Below are 17500 nucleotides of genomic sequence, written 5' to 3'. Positions count from 1 at the left end.
ACTCACTGACAGCAGACATGTTGTTTTAGAGTGATTTGAGGATTTCCGACGAGGGGAAAGTTTCTGGATGTTGAAACGGGGGTGGTTTCTGTTTTGTTTTTGGAGCACACTGGAATCTGAGCTGTTGAGTTGCACCTAGCAGTCTCAATGTCTCCGGCACTGACAGAAAACGCTTTACAACCACACATATGCTGTAAACTCTCTTGCTCTATGACATTGTATTCATGCAGAGTAGTGTAATCCAACTTTGTATACTACTTGGTAACTCCTGTCCTGAAACTTTCTCCTAAGCTTCTGTGAATCCCTGCTGCGTACCAAGCAAATGCTCAATGGCACATCCTGACTTCTCATGTACGGAGAGTTATGCTTTTTAGGTAAAGTGGTGGAGGAAAGCCAGTCAACTAAAAGTCAGGGGTAGTCATGCATAACATTATAGCCTGCTTCATATTCCTCTGAGGTAGCAGCCCTACTGTGGAGGTTACCACGTCACACTACGCTTACTGTACTTACTGTACTTACTGCACTTACTGTACTCCAGGCTTTGCTGGGCTCTCCCGGGAGCAGAGCAGCGCTCCCAACACACGGACGCATTCCATTCCATTTCTTTCTTTATGATCGCATATCATTTCCTTGATTGATTTTGAAAGGTTTCACTTCGAGGAAAAAAATGCACATGCAGCCACACCTGACTCTGTTTGACAGAAGCCTTCAGGAACCCCAAGGACTCGTATTGACAGGTGATTATTATTATATGCTTTGGCAGGTGTGTGGCAGGATGTGAGACGGCCTGGCTCTGTGTGTGTCCCTGGCCCCTGTCGCTCAGAGGAGAATGAACCCACTCACCTGTAAATTATTCAAATGCAGCAGCCCCTCTTGGGGAGAGAGAGGGGGGGGGGGCGGGGGGAGAGAGAGGGTGAGAGAGAGAGGGAGGGAGGGAGGGTGGGGGAGATAGAGAGAGCAGGATAGAGCAGGTTTGTCCCTAGCAGACCCTGTAAATGCCCCCCTCGTCTTGTCACCAGTTGTACCATCAGTATGGCTGTTAAGAAACGTGAGCTGCACATAAAGTATATTGTGGTTTGCTCCTAGGAAAGCCACCGGAGACCTTTTACTGTTGTCCATTGATCTTCCTGTTAGAGGGAACTAACCTCTCACTCCAGATAGGCTGTTTTAAACCACAATGATGTAATTGTCTGCGGAGCAGTTCACTTTTATGGATTGAGTTAGTGTGTGTGTGTGTGTGTGTGTGTGTGTGTGTGTGTGTGTGTGTGTGTGTGTGTGTGTGTTAGACGGTGACCTTTCTCCTCCCCTTCCTGCCTCTTTGTGTGTGTGCTTTAGCTAGCTCTAAACAGATATAATGTAAAGGTCAGTGTGTGTGTGTGTTTGTGTGTGTGTAACAGTGATCTGCATAAAGAGTTCTATTATCAAAACAGATCAGGATTAAGATTAGGATTAATACGGACCTTGAATCTATTAGGAAGAATATGATTTCTCTGCTGGCTGTAATCCAACAGGTCTGTCTTCATTAGCTCAGTGGCCCAGCACTGCCCATCTGCCTCTGTGTTTCAGTATGGACTCCTATTGCAGAGAGGAGTCAGAGTATGGTATTCCACTCCTAGGTGGAGTAAGTAAGTTGTGTAGTCTGCAGTTGTACCAGAACTAGTTGTACAGTACATGTGTGAACGATGTGTGCTCAGGCCTTTGATGTTCTCTACAAAGACAGAAAGATGAGAGAGGAGGAGAGAGGGATGTCTGAAAGCCTTCCACTACAGCTCTCAATTCCTGTTTAAAAAATAAATCGAAAGCATTGCTGTTGGCACACTGTGTGTGTGTGTGTGTGTGTGTCGTTCCTCATGGTTAAATTAAGATCTGCAGTGTTCCTACCCATCGCCTCAGCACCTCTGCTGTTCTGTGTGTGTGTGTGTGTGTGTGTGTGTGTGTGTGTGTGTGTGTGTGTGTTTTGCAGTGTGGGGATGTTGAGAGGAGGAGCAGCATTGCCACACTCATTTGTCAGACGGAGATCATGAAAGTTTAACAGTCGTTCTAATTCTGCTCTTTCATCCTCTAATGCAAGTCCTCCTCGCTCAAAACCACCACTGTGAGTTAGAGGGACAGACACACTCCTAAAGCATACACACAGAATTAATCTCTTATCTTAAATCAAAGAGATACGATGCCCTTATTTTTCAGGCTTTGTTATCTAAAAAGAAAAGCAGAACAGTTTATTTCTGCTGGCATGATAGAGTCATGGGACTGTGCTGTGTCTCAGCAGTGGACATAGAACGGGATAAATTGTTATTGAATCCCAATCTGAGAACTACGATTCTCTGTTGATCGTATGCTGCTTATACCCCTTTGATACCTTGATAACGGTAATAAATAGCCTCTATTAGAATAGAATACTATTATTTCCATACATGCATTAGCACATGTAAACAGCTGTCATGGATTTATTTACATTTCTGGCATTTAGCAGACGCCTTTATCCAAAGGGACTTACAAAAAATGCATTTGACTAAGTAAGTGAATCATCTATCCATCAGTCATAGCAAGAAAAAGTAATCTACTGTATATTAGGACCAGGGGCCACTGGCAGTCATAATGCTAGAAGAAGGAAGAATTATAAATATATATTTATATAAATATCATTTTCTAATATATATATACTGTATATTTAAAAATTACAGTAGAGAAACTGTACAGGGGGGTTGAGGGGATGAAGAGGTCCTAGGAGGGACAGTTGAGGTTATTACTACGGTTATTTCCTAGTTGGACAGAACGGGAGCGTACCTATGTTCCCCGGGTCCTATGTTCCCCGGGTTCTATGTTCCCCGCTTCCCCGCTTCCGAAAAAGGGTTCTATGTTCCCCGTTTTTTTTTTTTTTATTATTTAAAAAACAACATACACAAATACATAATCATACAGTTTTTTTTTTGTTTTTTTTAAACAACATACACAAATACACAAATACATACACAAATACATAATCATATGTATCAATGTCAATCATATGTATCAATGTCAATATCAATATCAATGTCCTGAGGTTGATACACTAATGTATGCTGACGACACTGTACTATTTTGTACATGGTCAGACCAAGACGGAGGTAGCTGCTGTACTTACCAAATATATGGCTCAGGTGACTACATGGTTGAACCACTGTCGTCTCCAACTTAATGTTTCCAAGACGGTCAGCATGTTTTTTACTAAAACAAACCGTTCTGCTGAAGAAGCATATGTCATTATCTCAGGGGAACAACTACAAGTTGTGAACGAGTTCAAATATATTGGGGTGCTGTTAGATTCCAACCTCACTTTTAAGGCACATATCAAAAAGGTCTGTAAAATTGTCAAGTTCAATCTGTCCAACTTCCGCTTTTTAAGGGACTACATGTCAACAGAGGCAGCTACCATGTATGTCCACGCCATGATCTTCACACACATCAACTACTGTATAAAAAGCTGGTCACAAGCAAATCCCACAACCTGCCTGGTCAGTTAGAGGGGCACGTGAATGGAACCTGATTCCAGGGCACCTTAAAGAATTAGGCACCTTTAAATCATTTAGAAAGCACCTAAAACAGTGGATGATCAACACACACACCTGCCAACATTGAAATGTCCTGTCCTATACCTGTATGTCATGTGTACCGCCTGTCTGTGTACTGCCTAACATGTCTTACCTGTACAGTCTGTGTGCTTGTTTTTAGTCTGCTTACCGTGCGTATATCTTGCTTGCTTTTAGTCTGCTTACCGAATATGTACCCTCCCTTTAACCGCCTATGATTAATGTATGCTTTTTTAACCCTCTGCTTATATGTACCCTCCTTTTAACCGCCTATGATTACTGTATGCTCTTTTAACCCCCTATGTTATACCCTTAAGCTAAATGCTTGTCCTGTCTACTTTTTTGTGCCTAGGTCTACCTATATTTTATCTTTTAAATGTACTTTTTTCCTCCAGGGAGCCGTATACAACATCATGGCATAGGGACTGCGGATGAAAACTAGCTTTCGGGCTAACTCTGGCGTATTTACAATTTATTTTTGTTTTATTAATATGCACTGTCCCTTGAATAAATAAATGAATCTGAATCTGAAATCTGAAATTTAAAAAACAACATACACAAATTGATAATCATATGTATCAATATACATAATATATATTATGTAATAATCAATGTCATAGTATTGTCTCAGCATTTTATATAACTCCCTAGATAGATCATTTTCGAGATGGAATTGAAAATCTTATATTCCTAAAAGAACACCAGCGCAGGGGTGCACCTGTTATGTGCGCCTGTCGGGGCTTCTCTCGGGATTATTCCATTTTGAATTGCACTTGCATTAATTAGTTAGGCCACATTTAGGGTTAGGGTTAGGGTTAGGGTTCGGGTTAAGGTTAGGGTTAGGGTTAGGGTTAAGGTTAGGGTTAGGGTTATCAGTTAGGGTTAGGGTATGACGCTATCAGAACGAGCTACCCCAATGTCACGTCGGAATTCGACGTTTGGATGCAAATGTCACGTCGGAATTCGACGTTTGGATGCAATCTCAATTCTGACGTCTGCCGTGTGAGACCAGGCTGATTAGAGTTAGTAGATTTGTGACAGCCCCCCAGTGTGTCTGAATTGGAGTCCTAGTATACTGTACTTCCAAATGGTTTAGCATGGGGGGTCAGCTTCAGTACTAGATTTGGGCCAAGGTCCAATAGTGTCCTACCTACAAAAGGTTTTGTACATATAATCATTTTGTTCATATAATAATGTTGTACACATAATCATTTTGTTCCTATGTATAATAGTTCCTGCAATTTCCTGTAAATGTCTATCAATTAGTAATCCACAGTATGATTATGTATTTGCGTATGTTGTTTTTAAAAAAAAAACTTAAAAAAAAACACAGTATGATTATGTATTTGTGTATGTTGTTTTTAAAATAATAAAAATAAAAATAAATTTAAAAAAACTCTCACGGAAGCGGGGAACATAGAACCCTTTTTTTTTCTTTTTCTAAGAAATCGGGGAACATAGGACCCGGGGAACATAGGACCCGGGGAACATAGGGATGACCCCGACAGAACCAGAGGAAGTTCAACCATGAGAGAGTGCGTGTCAGGTGACAGCCAGGTCGGAGAGGTTGCGTGTTCAGTGTGTGTTTACTAAAAGCACAGGGTCCGCTGGGACATGAGCATAGTAACACACCCACACACTCACACACACAGCCACACACTCTCTCTCACACACACACACACACACACACACACACACACACACACACACACACACACACAGGCGTCTCTGTTGGTATGAAAGCTAAGAAAAGGCAGGTCGCCTTGGCAACCCACTGGGGATCCCAGCCATTTATTCTGACAAGCGAGGTTGTCATCAGATATGCCACTATCAGGTATAACAGCCAAGGTGCTCTCAAACCTCTCCCTTCTACACGTGTTCAACAACCTTTTTACATGACTCTATCATCCAAATGCTTTTTAAGCCCAGATAGTGGATCCGGGGTACGGTCACGTTAATCGAATAGGGGAAACCGAGTCAGTGATGATAAAGTCACAGGCTACATCGCCAACGGCATCCGGAGAGCTATTAAAAACCGGTTGTGTGTGATTGCTCATAATTCGTTCATTTTCTAATTCTTTTCTAGATTGCTGATGAGGTTGTCGAGCGCATAATAGAGGCTTAATGGGGCCTGTGACACTCTACTATTATCGCTGAGAATTAAATGTATTGGCTTCAATTCAACGTGGGTCATCAAGGGATTCTACCTAGCGTCCTTTTCCCTTTGACTGACATGTTTTAAAAAACTATTTTGTTGGTAAACGGACTGCACTTTTATCCAAAGCGCTTTACAATGGCCTCTCATTCAGCCATTCACACACCAATGGCGGCAAGCTACCATGCAAGGCGCCGGCCCGCTCACTCGGAGCAATTTGGGGTTCAGTGTCTTGCCCAAGGACACTTCGACATGTGGCCAGCCAGGGCTCGAACTGCCGATCTGCCAACCTTGCGATCATTAGACGGCAGCTCTACCTCCTGCGCCACAGCTGCCCCCCTTTTTTTTGAGCTGATCATCACCAATATAGTTGGGTGCAGACATAGGGCTTTCACACGGCCAAGACCAACCATAACCATACCCGTTCCCTTTCTGGAACCTCCGAACCTTGGTGCTGTAATATCTTCCACTACAGTATCTGAAATAACCACTATTTTCTATGAAAAAAAACAAAAGACACTTTCTAAACACGTTCTCCTACTAGCCAAGCTACCATAGTAGCTACTAATTAATAATACTAGCTAAGTTCGCGTTCACACGTGTGTGTGTTTGTGTGTTTGCTGAGCATGTGAGGAAGATAGAGTGAATGACGACACTTTTCATCATTTTTTGAATCGCTAATGATTACATTTAGATTAGATTACATTTAATCTCCTTCCTTCTTGCTAGTCTTCACAGCCTAGAATATGACACCCACTGACGACGTCACGCTTCTAGTTTTTGGTTTGCGCTGAGAACCGTTATTTTCTGGTTCCAGCTGCAATCCAACTTTTCAGGCTCCGAACCAATTTATTTTCAGTCTGAACGCGCCGGTCGGTTCCAGACTAGGTTTGGGAATGCGAACCGGAACGGTTGCTTGGCGGTGTGAAAGCCCTAACAGTGTCTGCTGGGCTCCAGAATCTGCCTCCTTTGTTTTGTGAAAACGTATACCCTTGTTGTTTGGCTAGGACAATGACGAATAAGGCTTCTAAAACCTTGTTCTTTTTTTTTTACTTTGTTCAAAATACATAAAATGAATATTTTTGAGTATGTGACAATGTGCTTGAACATGCCGCATTTGTTAATTTGTTTAAATCTTTTTTTTTTTTACTGTATTTCTAATTTAATTGCTCATAAAATGTCAGGTGGCGCAACCAATTATTTGTAAAAGTATTTATATTTTCCTATTATTTATTTATTAAGTGAAATCTTTGTCATGTATCTACTATCTATATCTATCTATATCTATTAGATTGTCTATATTTGTTTTTGGGCTGCTTTTTCCTTCACTGACTGGCATCTAAAATGATTAAAATTAAAGACATTATAATCGTGAAACGTTTAAAAGTGTTAATATATATTTAAGTAGACACAAATACAACATTTAGAGCATCTTGGAGCTTTAAATAACAGTATTTATTCCATATAGTGGCATTAATTGTGGTTGCGCCAACTGACTTACCGGTTGCACCACCTGACTTTTGCCACTGATTTCTAATTAAACAGGCTTCTACTTGGACACCTGCATTAGCTTTGCCCTATGCTAGCAATATCATACAAATCATTTTAAAACAGAATAAGTATTATGATAAAATAACATTTTCCTAGTTTTACATTGGTTGTACCACCTGACATGGAAATTATACACTCCTACCTCTGAGGTGAAACTATCTTTTTATTTAGAGACGTTTTTTTCCACATTTTATGAACAACAAACATCAACAACAAAAAGAAAAAAACATACATACATACACAAGGTCATGGGATCAGCAAATACAGCATATAAACAATCAGTACAAAGAATCACCATCTTCATTGGCTAAATAATCGCACCATTTTTCCCATCGTTTTCCCCCCAACTCTTTCTGAAGCCTTAAAGAGAAGGTCATTTGTTCCATTAAATGCAAATGCAATTTTAACAAAAAGACTGGCAGTAGGACAGCTTTTCTGAAGCCAACATTTTGTGATGGCCTTTTTACCTGCCACCAGTAACATTTTTAGGAGGTAGGTATCATTTTTACTTAGTCTATCAGGGATGAGTCCAAGATAAAAAGATGTAAAAGACATACTAATGCTAAACCCCAGAGTTCTTGGAAACTATCTATTTTTATCAATATTTGAGAGCGCTCTACAAATCTTTTCACTCAGCCACAGATGTCAGACAGGGTCCTCTGGATGATGCAACATTTGGCTGATGCAATAGACTCTTGATTTCAAAATCCAGATCCAGACATTTGAGGGAAAAAAAAATAGGGGGGACAAAATACGGGACAAAAGTTCCTAAATTATCTCAATAGCTTTAAAACTATTGTTATTTGTAAACGTGTGTTTATTTTAAAGGTTTCAAACATAAAATCATGCCACAGTATTTTTTATTGAATATATTATTATTAAAATACAAATTTTAACAGTGTTCTTAATCTGTTCCTTTGTTGAGACGGTTGCGCCACCTGACATTTTGGGGGTTTGAGATGCTAAAACACAAAGTAATCCATATTATTAGAATGTACTGACAATAAATTCAAACTAAACATGTTGTATAGAATAAAATCATATATGACTTGAATTGATCAATCTATTTTTAAATGGAAATAATATACTGTATGTGACACAAAAGGATGCATGTCACGTCATTGACCCACATGCATGTCTTCCCCTGTCTCCATGGTAGAGGTATAGGTGTCACCCTCCCTCACAGATGCCCACCACACAGTATCCAGTGTACAAACCAGTGTAAACCCTAACCCCACATGGCAACCATCTGCCATTAGCACATCAGCACCTCCTCTGCTCCGACACAGGAGGGTACAACAACAACAACAACAACACACACACACACACACACACAGACACACTCACACTCACACTCACACTCACACTCACACTCACACTCACACTCACACTCACACTCACACTCACACTCACACTCACACTCACACACACACACACACACACACACACACACCCACGGTACAGCAGAGGCGGCAACAGCTCCCACAACGGCCTTGTTTTAAAACAGCCACCAAGCTTGACTGATGTCCTCAGGTCACCTGGGAGCCTGTGTGAGCGTGTGTGTGTGTGTGTGTGCGTGTGTGTTTGTTGTTGTTGTACCTTCCTGTGTCGGAGCAGAAGAGGTGCTGATGTGCTAACAGCGGAGGGTTGCATGTGGGGTTAGGGTTTAGTGTTACATTAACACCTTCCCCCTAGCTGGGGACACGGCATCCCAAGAGGCTGCACAGGAATAGGCCTCACAGCTGGCTGACAGAGGCTAGTTAAAGAATTATGTGTGTGTGTGAGAGGGAATGTACACTCACCAAACACTGTATTAGGAACACTATATGAATACTGGTTAGGGCCTCCCTTTTTGTCCTGTTCATGAAACCAATTTGAGACGACTTTTGGTGCTTTGGTCATGGCCAAAGGCCAGTTCAGATCAAAGTTGAAAGTTGAAACCATTTGCAACAGAATCCCCAAACTGTGATTTGCAACAGAATCCCCAAACTGTGATTTGCAACAGAATCCCCAAACTGTGATTTGCAACATTCTAAAACTGGGCAGTTCACATCAAAACAACACAACGCACACAGACACAGATGACCGTTTCCATAACAACAACGCACGTTGTGTTGACCTGGCAAGAAAAAGAGAGGAAAGAATGACAGCGACAGTGACTTGCTGGCAGTGTTTACAGTAACAACAACACTTATCAGAAAAAGAACAAGACGTGATTTACCGGACATACTCAGGACACTTGCAATGGAACAAAGGGTGTTGTTGTTTGTTGTTGTTTGTATTTGAGTATGTTTTTGAGCTCATTTTGTACAGTGAAGGGTGTTCTTCAAAAAGTTGGATGAGCTGGTCCTCCCTCTCCTCTGTCCAGAAACCCCGCCACGTTTTCGTACTGGTCTGTGCTGTTTCCTGATTGGCTGAAGAGAAATAGCTATGTTCTTACGTTCTAAAACTGCACTTGGTGATTTGACACGGTAGGTCTTTTGGGACGCCAGGCAACGGCTTCAGCCAGCCTGTGACGGGGTGATTCAGACGGGGAGATTCAGACCATTGCGATTTGTCTCTGCGATGCTCTAAAATGGTTTCATCTTGTTGCGAATCTTTGATCTGAGCTGGCCTTTAGAAGATGGGTCCATTGTGTCCATGAAAGGTTGTGTGAAGGGATGTTCAGCAACAATACTCAAATAGGCTGTGGCATTCAAGCGATGATTGATTGCTATTAACAGGCAACAAAGTGTGCCAAGAAAACATTCCTCACACCATTACACCACTTGAATGAATGAGAAAGTGTACAGGTGTCTCTAATCAAATGTTGTGTGTGTGTGTGTGTGTGTGTGTGTGTGTGTGTGTATGTGTGTGTCTACTCATCCCTCTCCTCTCCTCCCCGTACTCATCCCTCTCTCCTCTCGTTCGCAGGGAGCAGCCAATCTTCACCACCAGGGCTCATGTCTTCCAGATCGACCCGACCACCAAGAAGAACTGGGTCCCTGCCAGCAAGCAGGCCGTCACCGTGTCCTACTTCTACGACAGCACCCGCAACAGCTACCGCATCATCAGCGTGGATGGGTCCAAGGTGGGTGAGGTGTGTGTGTCTGACGTGTTCTTTTTTGGGGGGGGACAGGGGGGTGAGTGTATTTCAGGACCGGCGGCGATGATGGGGGGGGGGACAGGGGGGTTGTGATGACATGACAGTGCCAGATGATGTCTCTGCTTGTGTGTGTGGTGTGTGGTGTGTGTGTGTGAGACGAGGCGATGAGATTGGGCTCTTCCTCAGGGAGACTGCTGTGTGTGTGTGTGTGTGTGTGTGTGTGTGTGTGTGTGTATGTGTGTGTGTGTGTGTGTGTGTGTGTGTGTGTCAGTTCCTGATCAGTCTGCTCTCTCCATGCCCTCACTGAGTGTGTGGTGATGTCAGAGGGTGGGGCGGGGGGAGGGGGGGGGGGGGGTAGGGGTGGTTGGTGTCTCCTCTGAGAGAACCTTTAAAGGGCAACTCCATGAGTATCCCCTACCTCCTGTGACATGCTCTCTGCCCTCTCTCACCCACACAGTCACACACACAAACACACATACATACACATACACACACACTCATACTCTCTATGACACCCCTCCTCACCCCTCGCCCACGGCTAAATTAAGATCTGCTCTGTGTTCCCTGCCATCGCCTCAGCACGTCAAAAACCCACAGAGCATGATGTAGAGATCAGATTAAACATGCACTACAAGGAGACATACTGTGTGTCTGTGTGTGTGTGTGTGTGTGTGTGTGTGTGTGTGGAGGGGGGGGGGGGGGGTGACGTGTGTGTTTGGGCGTGTGTGTGTGTGTGTGGAGCGGGGGGGGGCGGCGTGTGTGTTTGCTGTTTGGGCGTGTGTGTGTGTGTGTGTGGAAGGGGGGGGGGGCGTGTGTGTGTGGGCGTGTGTGTGTGTGTGTGTGGAAGGGGGGGGGGGGCGTGTGTGTGTGGGCGTGTGCATTCAAGTGTGTTGTGTTTTAATGTGCTTGTGTGTGTGCGTGTGTGTGTGTGTGTGTGTGTGTGCCTGTCTCCCAGCCTCCTGCCCACCTCTCCCCTAGCGACTGAAGGGCTAGATTACCCGTTTCCATGGAGATTTGAGTCTTGCCTCAGCGCAAGAGCTGTGTGGTATCAGTGTGATCCCAGGTGTCATCACCGTAGGGTTGTCACCTTTTTACGCTGGCAGTGTCTGCCACTAACCAACCACACACATTACCAACCCGCCCTCAGCTCTGCACATTACACAGCAGTAGGAGGAGTGTTCCTTCTTTCCAATGTGTTGAGAACATTGGGTAAAAACAGACAGACTTCCTAGTCTGGTCTGAGAATAACATCCAAGCTAACGATGACATGGTCATCGTATACTGTACCTATGTGTCAGGGGGAGGCTAGTGGAGGCAGAAGTCAGAGGACAGGCTCATTGTAATGCATGGAACGGGATAAGGAATGTGTCCGATACTATTCCTCATTCCATTCCATGCATTAGAATTGAGCCCGTCCTCCACCAGCTACCTCCACCAGCCTCCCTTGGTATAATAATAATAATAATAATAATAATAATAATAATAATAATAACAATAATAATAATACATTAGACTTGTATAGCGCTTTTCTAGACACTCAAAGACACTTTACAAACTGAAAAGATCGAGTAGTAATAATAAAAAGAAACAAAAGGTAAATAGAAGAAAGTATAGGGGCCTAATTGAGGTAGTGCTGGGGACACATGGGAAGGGGAGGGGGAGAGGTTTAACTGGTGCAGGCGAGCTTGAAGAGATGGGTTTTGAGGGCCTGTTTAAATGTTGGGAGGGTGTTGGCCTGTCTGATGTGGTTGGGGAGGGCGTTCCAGAGGGACGGGGCTGCGGCTGAAAAGGCCCTATCACCCCAGGTCCGGAGCTTGGTCCTGGTGGTCTTGAGGGTGGTTTGGTCGTCAGACCTGAGGCAACGGGAGGGGGTGTGGAGGGGGACGAGGTCGGCAAGGTAGGAGGGGACCAGATTGTATGTGTATACACACACAGTGGCACAGTATGTGTGCCATATATGAGAAATATCACATAGATATCACAAATATCTTGTTCTCTATCAGGGAGATAGCTGCTGGCCATTCGGGTGCCCTAAGCATAGAAAGAAGGCGGGGGGTGGGGGGGTGCTAACATTAAATGGATAGACTAATGGTGGTCTAATTGTGCGTGTGCGTAGTTGTGCTTTATCTTAAATTTTAATAATTCACCCCCCGGGCACTCGGTGCCCTACGCACGGCGTGTAATGCGGCGTGTACGTAGCGGTGGCCCTGTTCTCTCGGTTTATAATCTCTTGAAGTTTTCTCTGTTAGGAGTGGAGGCTGAGTGCCCTCGGAAACAACAGAGCTTGGCTCAAAGAGAAACGCTGTATAAACGCTGGCTCCCACTTGAATTGTGTGTGTGTGTGTGTGTGTGCGTGTGTGTGTGCCCCATTCCCCACTTGACCTAAAATATGTGGCCTCATATATTTGTAGCTGATTTTACTTTCATCTTTCGCACCAAAAGGATTGCAATTAAATACTGTTGCCGAGACTCTTGAGAACATGTTTTGATTATCATTCTTTCAATCTAGGCCATACAATTGATAGGTTTTCCTATCAGTTGCAGATCATTCACCTTACCTTATTATGGGCTTGGTGAGTTCAAGGTTTGGAAAAAGAAGAACAACCATAATCATAATTGGTAATCAGTTACTTAATTATCAAGGTAAACCCTTTGATCTCATTGTTCACTTGAAAGCAAGCCTCTCCATGATGAGTGCAAATTATGGAAATCCACCAAACAGCTTAGCCACCACCCAGCTCAACCCCACTCCAGCCTGGCCTAGCCTTGTACAGTAGCCTCCAGCCCCCAGCCCTAGCCTCCAGCCCTAGCCTCCAGCCCCCAGCCCTAGCCTCCAGCCCTAGCCTCCAGCCTCCAGCCCTAGCCTCCAGCCCTAGCCTCCAGCTCCAGCCTCCAGCCCTAGCCTCCAGCCTCCAGCCCCCAGCCATAGCCCCCAGCCCCAGCCCCCAGCCTAGCCTCCAGCCCTAGCCTCCAGCCCCAGCCCCCAGCCCTAGCCTCCAGCCCCAGCCCTAGCCCTTGCCCTAGCCTCCAGCCCCAGCCCTAGCCTCCAGCCCTAGCCCCCAGCCCTAGCCTCCAGCCCTAGCCCCCAGCCCTAGCCCCCAGCCCCACTGGGCCCCTCACTCTCTGTAATCCAAGCCTGTTTCCTGGATGCCTCCCTGCTCACCATAATCCCTCTTCACACACACTGACTGCTCCTGTCCTGAGAGGGAGAGGGAGACAGAGAGAGAGAGAGAGAGAGAGAGAGAGAGAGAGAGAGAGAGAGAGAGAGAAAAGCATATCTCATTCCCCTTCTCTTTTTCTCCCCTCTGCACCTTCTCTCTCCTTCTCATCTCTCTCCCTCCTCTCTCTCTCCCTCCCTTTCTTCCTCTCTCCTTCTCCTCTCCTCCCTCTCCACCTCCCTCCTTCTTCCTCTCCTACAAAGGACTCACAGAGATAAACGCTGTCTAACATGCTCTCTGTAGGCCACAGTGACTGTGGCGAGAGTCTCTCGGGAGACGACTAGTTGTCACAGGCAATCAAAAGGGAGGAGATCGCTGGAGAGGTGAACTGATTGTACTCCACTGGAACTGTCCTTTCGCTCGCCAATGTGAGGTGGCTGATATCAGGGTGAGAGTGAATGTGTTGAACAGCCTAAGGCGGAGTCTCCTAACCAGGGAAATGAAGGAGTGCCAGTCCGGGAGAGACAGGCTTGTGACAGCATGTCTAAGGCTTTATGCTGCAGACATTGACGTCGCAGACGACCCCGTCACATGCTGTCTGTCTGTCTGTCTGTCTGTCTGTCCATCCCATAGCGATTGTGGCTATTTGCTGAGGTCTTAGTTGCCTCTAGGTCAGGGGGAGGCTGGTGGAGGTAGAAATCGGAGGGCGGGATCGTTGTCATGCTTATGCAGTGTTCGATGCCATTCCTCATTCCATCCCATGCATTACAAGGATTTCCCAGGATTTTGGCCACCACCAAGCCTCCGCTGATCTAGGCAACGAAGCCGTCCTCCGCCCCAGGACCTGGGATGAACCCGCCCATCTGGACCCCATGTCAACAACACCGATGCTTCTCCTCTCCGTCGAGGCTCAGTTTGAGTTGCCTTCTCTGAACACAGCGTGATGCTGCTGCAGCGTAGATTAGGGGGCTGTGTGGGGGGGGTGGGGGGGGGTGGGCTGTCTGGGTCTGGGGCTGGGTGTCAGGTGCCCTCGTCCCTGGTCGCCCCAGGGCCATGTTCTCTGCCAGTTCCCATCAACCTCCCCGGCTCCCAATAACAAAACTCATCAAGGTCGCTGAAAAAACAAACCAATTAGCCAAGACTGTGCAGGAAGGAGCACCGCGGCGGCCGGCGGACACCCGGGCCTGACCTCAGGATTCTGCTGCCATAAAAGAAGTGGAATAAACAGCCCTGGTTTATGAGATCCGGAGTGTCCTCTCTTAGCCTCCCCACTTCTCTTCTTTCATCTGCCTTTTACATTTTTACATTGTTGGCAGTTAGCAGACGCCTTATTCCAAAGCGACTTACAGTCGATACCCTTCACACTACGTCCATTCCCTCTCTCCCTCCATTCCGGTGGGGAGGTGTTAGTGTGTCAGTAATTAGTCAGTGGCCCTGACTCAGCAGACACCGACACAGTCGCTCCAACAGAGACAGACAGGGAGACGGGCGGTGTCCCATATCCCCTCTGCCCTGCCCTGCCTTGCACCCTCTTAGTGACCCTCAGACGCCCCCACCCCCGCTCTCATGCCCAGTGTCAGACCCATGCCACCTGATACCCCCCCCCCAACACCCTCACCGTCCCTCCCCCCTACAGCTGCCCCTGTCACTCACACAGGCAGTCTTTAGCTTTAAGGACCAAGTGGTTTCACTACGGTTAGGTCTCTCTAACCAATTGGGGGGGGGGGGATTCATGGAGATTTGTGTAAGTCAATGTGGTATGCTTGTGTGTGTGTAGTTTATGCATTTCAAACATCACCATGTATCTCAGAGTGTGTGGGAGGGGTATATGGCCGTATGACGATACTGTCGGTACTTCACGATTGTCAGTCTTTTCTAGCGTCTGCTATCTCTTATTGTTATGAAGGCCCACAACTTAGAGCCAGTTAGTTTCCCCAAATCAGCCCTATTTTGCCCCTGTTATTTACTTTATTATTTTCCATACTATTCATGTACGTTTTCGTGAAGTGTATGTATTGTTATTGTAATGTTTATGTATATGTTTAATGACGTGGTATATCCGGGGTGTGTCCGTGACCCGGATGCTGTGTCCGGTTGATATATATAGGGACGGAAGTGCTCTGTGCGTCAGTGTGACGAGAATCAGAGTGATGAGAGTAACGAGAGTGAGCAGAAGCAGAGAAAACGGAGAAGTCGATCTAAGATGGCGGAGTCAGTAACACGCACACCGTGCTGAAGCTGAAGACGCCAAGAGTGATTATTGAGTTCACAACTGTGATAGCCCGTTTAGCTGTGTCCCCGTTAGCCAGCCTTGCCAGCAGCCGGCTGCTAACGTTGGACCAAGCGAGACCCAAGCTGGACAGAGCCGTCGCCTCCACGAGTGGATTGCGACCGACCGCTGACTCCACCGGAGCTTACCGTGGACCCCCGGACCTGAGCCCTACACACCTCGTCGTGGACCACGAAGAAGCCCCTTTCCCTTCGCGTTGCTACGTCACCCCCCCCCCTTTGTCTGCTGCTTTCCTCGAAGCACATGCGAGCTCCAACCAGGCCTCAACGCGCTCCTTGCAGTCCGAGACTCTAAGCCTTTTCCAGGCTAGGTACTGTGAGTGAGTGATTGAGTGTGTGTGTGGCCGGCGGGGAGGGAGTATATATATCTGGGGATGTATATATCAGTTGTGTAAATAAATGTGTTTGTTCATATGGGATACCGTTACTGTGTGTTTAGTCGTCTGTTAGCTAATGTTAGTGCTAATGCTAATGCTAATGCTAATGCTAATGCTAACGATAGTACTGCTAGTCTAAAGGGTTGCTGGCGCCCCCTGCCTGTATCCTCCTACACTGCCTATTTAGCTCAGAGTTAGTTAGATAACCAGCCCTTCCTAAATTCTACAGTCCTTTTAGCTACTCCCTGGTTACACTTATCACGCGCTCCTCCTTTTATCCTCTCCTCCTCTCATCCCTTCATCTCTCCATAGGGAGGGGATGAGCTGGAATTGAGTCACCACTCATCGAATGCTGTGGCCGAGTAGCTTCCTGACGCACGCACGCACACACCCACACACACACCCACCCACACACACACACACACACACACACACACACACACACACACACACTCACACTCACTCACTCACTCACTCACTCACTCACTCACTCACTCACTCACTCACTCACTCACTCACTCACTCACTCACTCACTCACACACACAGACAGACACATTTGGGGATTTTAGAATTAATACTGTACATACTGTTTACTCTAAGTTAGTTTCTCATGTACAAAGATTAGGAGCATTTATACATTGGCTCAGTGGCTGACTCATGCAACCAGGTGGATTTGAATACTGTTATTTGTGACTGGATTTGACTACTGTCATTGAGTTTAGGTTTTGGGTTTTCATGCTTACTTCTCTCCAAACTATCTCTCCATTCTCTGTGTAAAAGCACCTTGTAACTGGTTAAACACACACACACACACACACACACACACACACACACATATTCAGATCAATAAGCTGTTTAGAGATTTCAAGAATTGAAGTGTGTTGGTTTCACCAGTATAAAGATACTTTGTGTGTGTGTGTGTGTGTGTGTGTGTGTGTGTGTGTGTGTGTGTGTTTGTGTGTGTGTGTGTGTGTGTGTGTGTGTGTGTGTGTGTGTGCCACCAGTGTAAAGTGGATTATATTCCTCTGCTGATGATCCCATTACACACCACATGACGGAGTGAGAGTTGAAATCAGAAAATATGACAGAGACTTAACAGCTCTGTGTGTGTGTGTGTGTGTGTGTGTGTGTGTGTGTGTGTGTGTGTGTGTGTGATCGCTCTCTTAGGGATTGATTGGAGGTAATCAGGATAAATGACAGAATCACCTTCAAGTCCCTGGCTAGCCCTGTTCTCCTTCATTCTCCAATTCTTTTCTCTCTCTCTCTCTGTCGTGTGTGTGTGTGTGTGTGTGTGTGTGTGTGTGTGTGTGTGTGC

The 17500-nt window shown here is 45.7% G+C and overlaps 1 protein-coding gene across 3 annotated transcripts in view; it reads left to right on the top strand.

Annotated features, from left to right (window-relative positions):
- homer2 (homer scaffold protein 2) overlaps positions 1-17500 on the top strand; it is a gene marked incomplete at its 3' end in the record, with an annotated part of 39930 nt that overhangs the window by 7178 nt on the left and 15252 nt on the right. For 2 of the 3 annotated variants that reach the window (XM_080538829.1, XM_080538831.1), the window contains exon 2: positions 10189-10354. In XM_080538829.1, the coding sequence (XP_080394955.1) occupies positions 10189-10354 (166 nt within the window). The remainder of the gene's footprint in view (positions 1-10188; positions 10355-17500) is intronic. The other variant, XM_080538830.1, reaches the window with a different exon arrangement.

This window comes from Nansenia antarctica, assembly GCF_963989245.1.
Source record: "Nansenia antarctica genome assembly, chromosome: 9".
Taxonomy (NCBI): Eukaryota; Metazoa; Chordata; class Actinopteri; order Argentiniformes; family Microstomatidae; genus Nansenia; species Nansenia antarctica.
The sequence above is the reverse complement of the archived record's forward strand: the minus strand, read 5'-3'. Positions and strand labels throughout refer to the sequence as shown.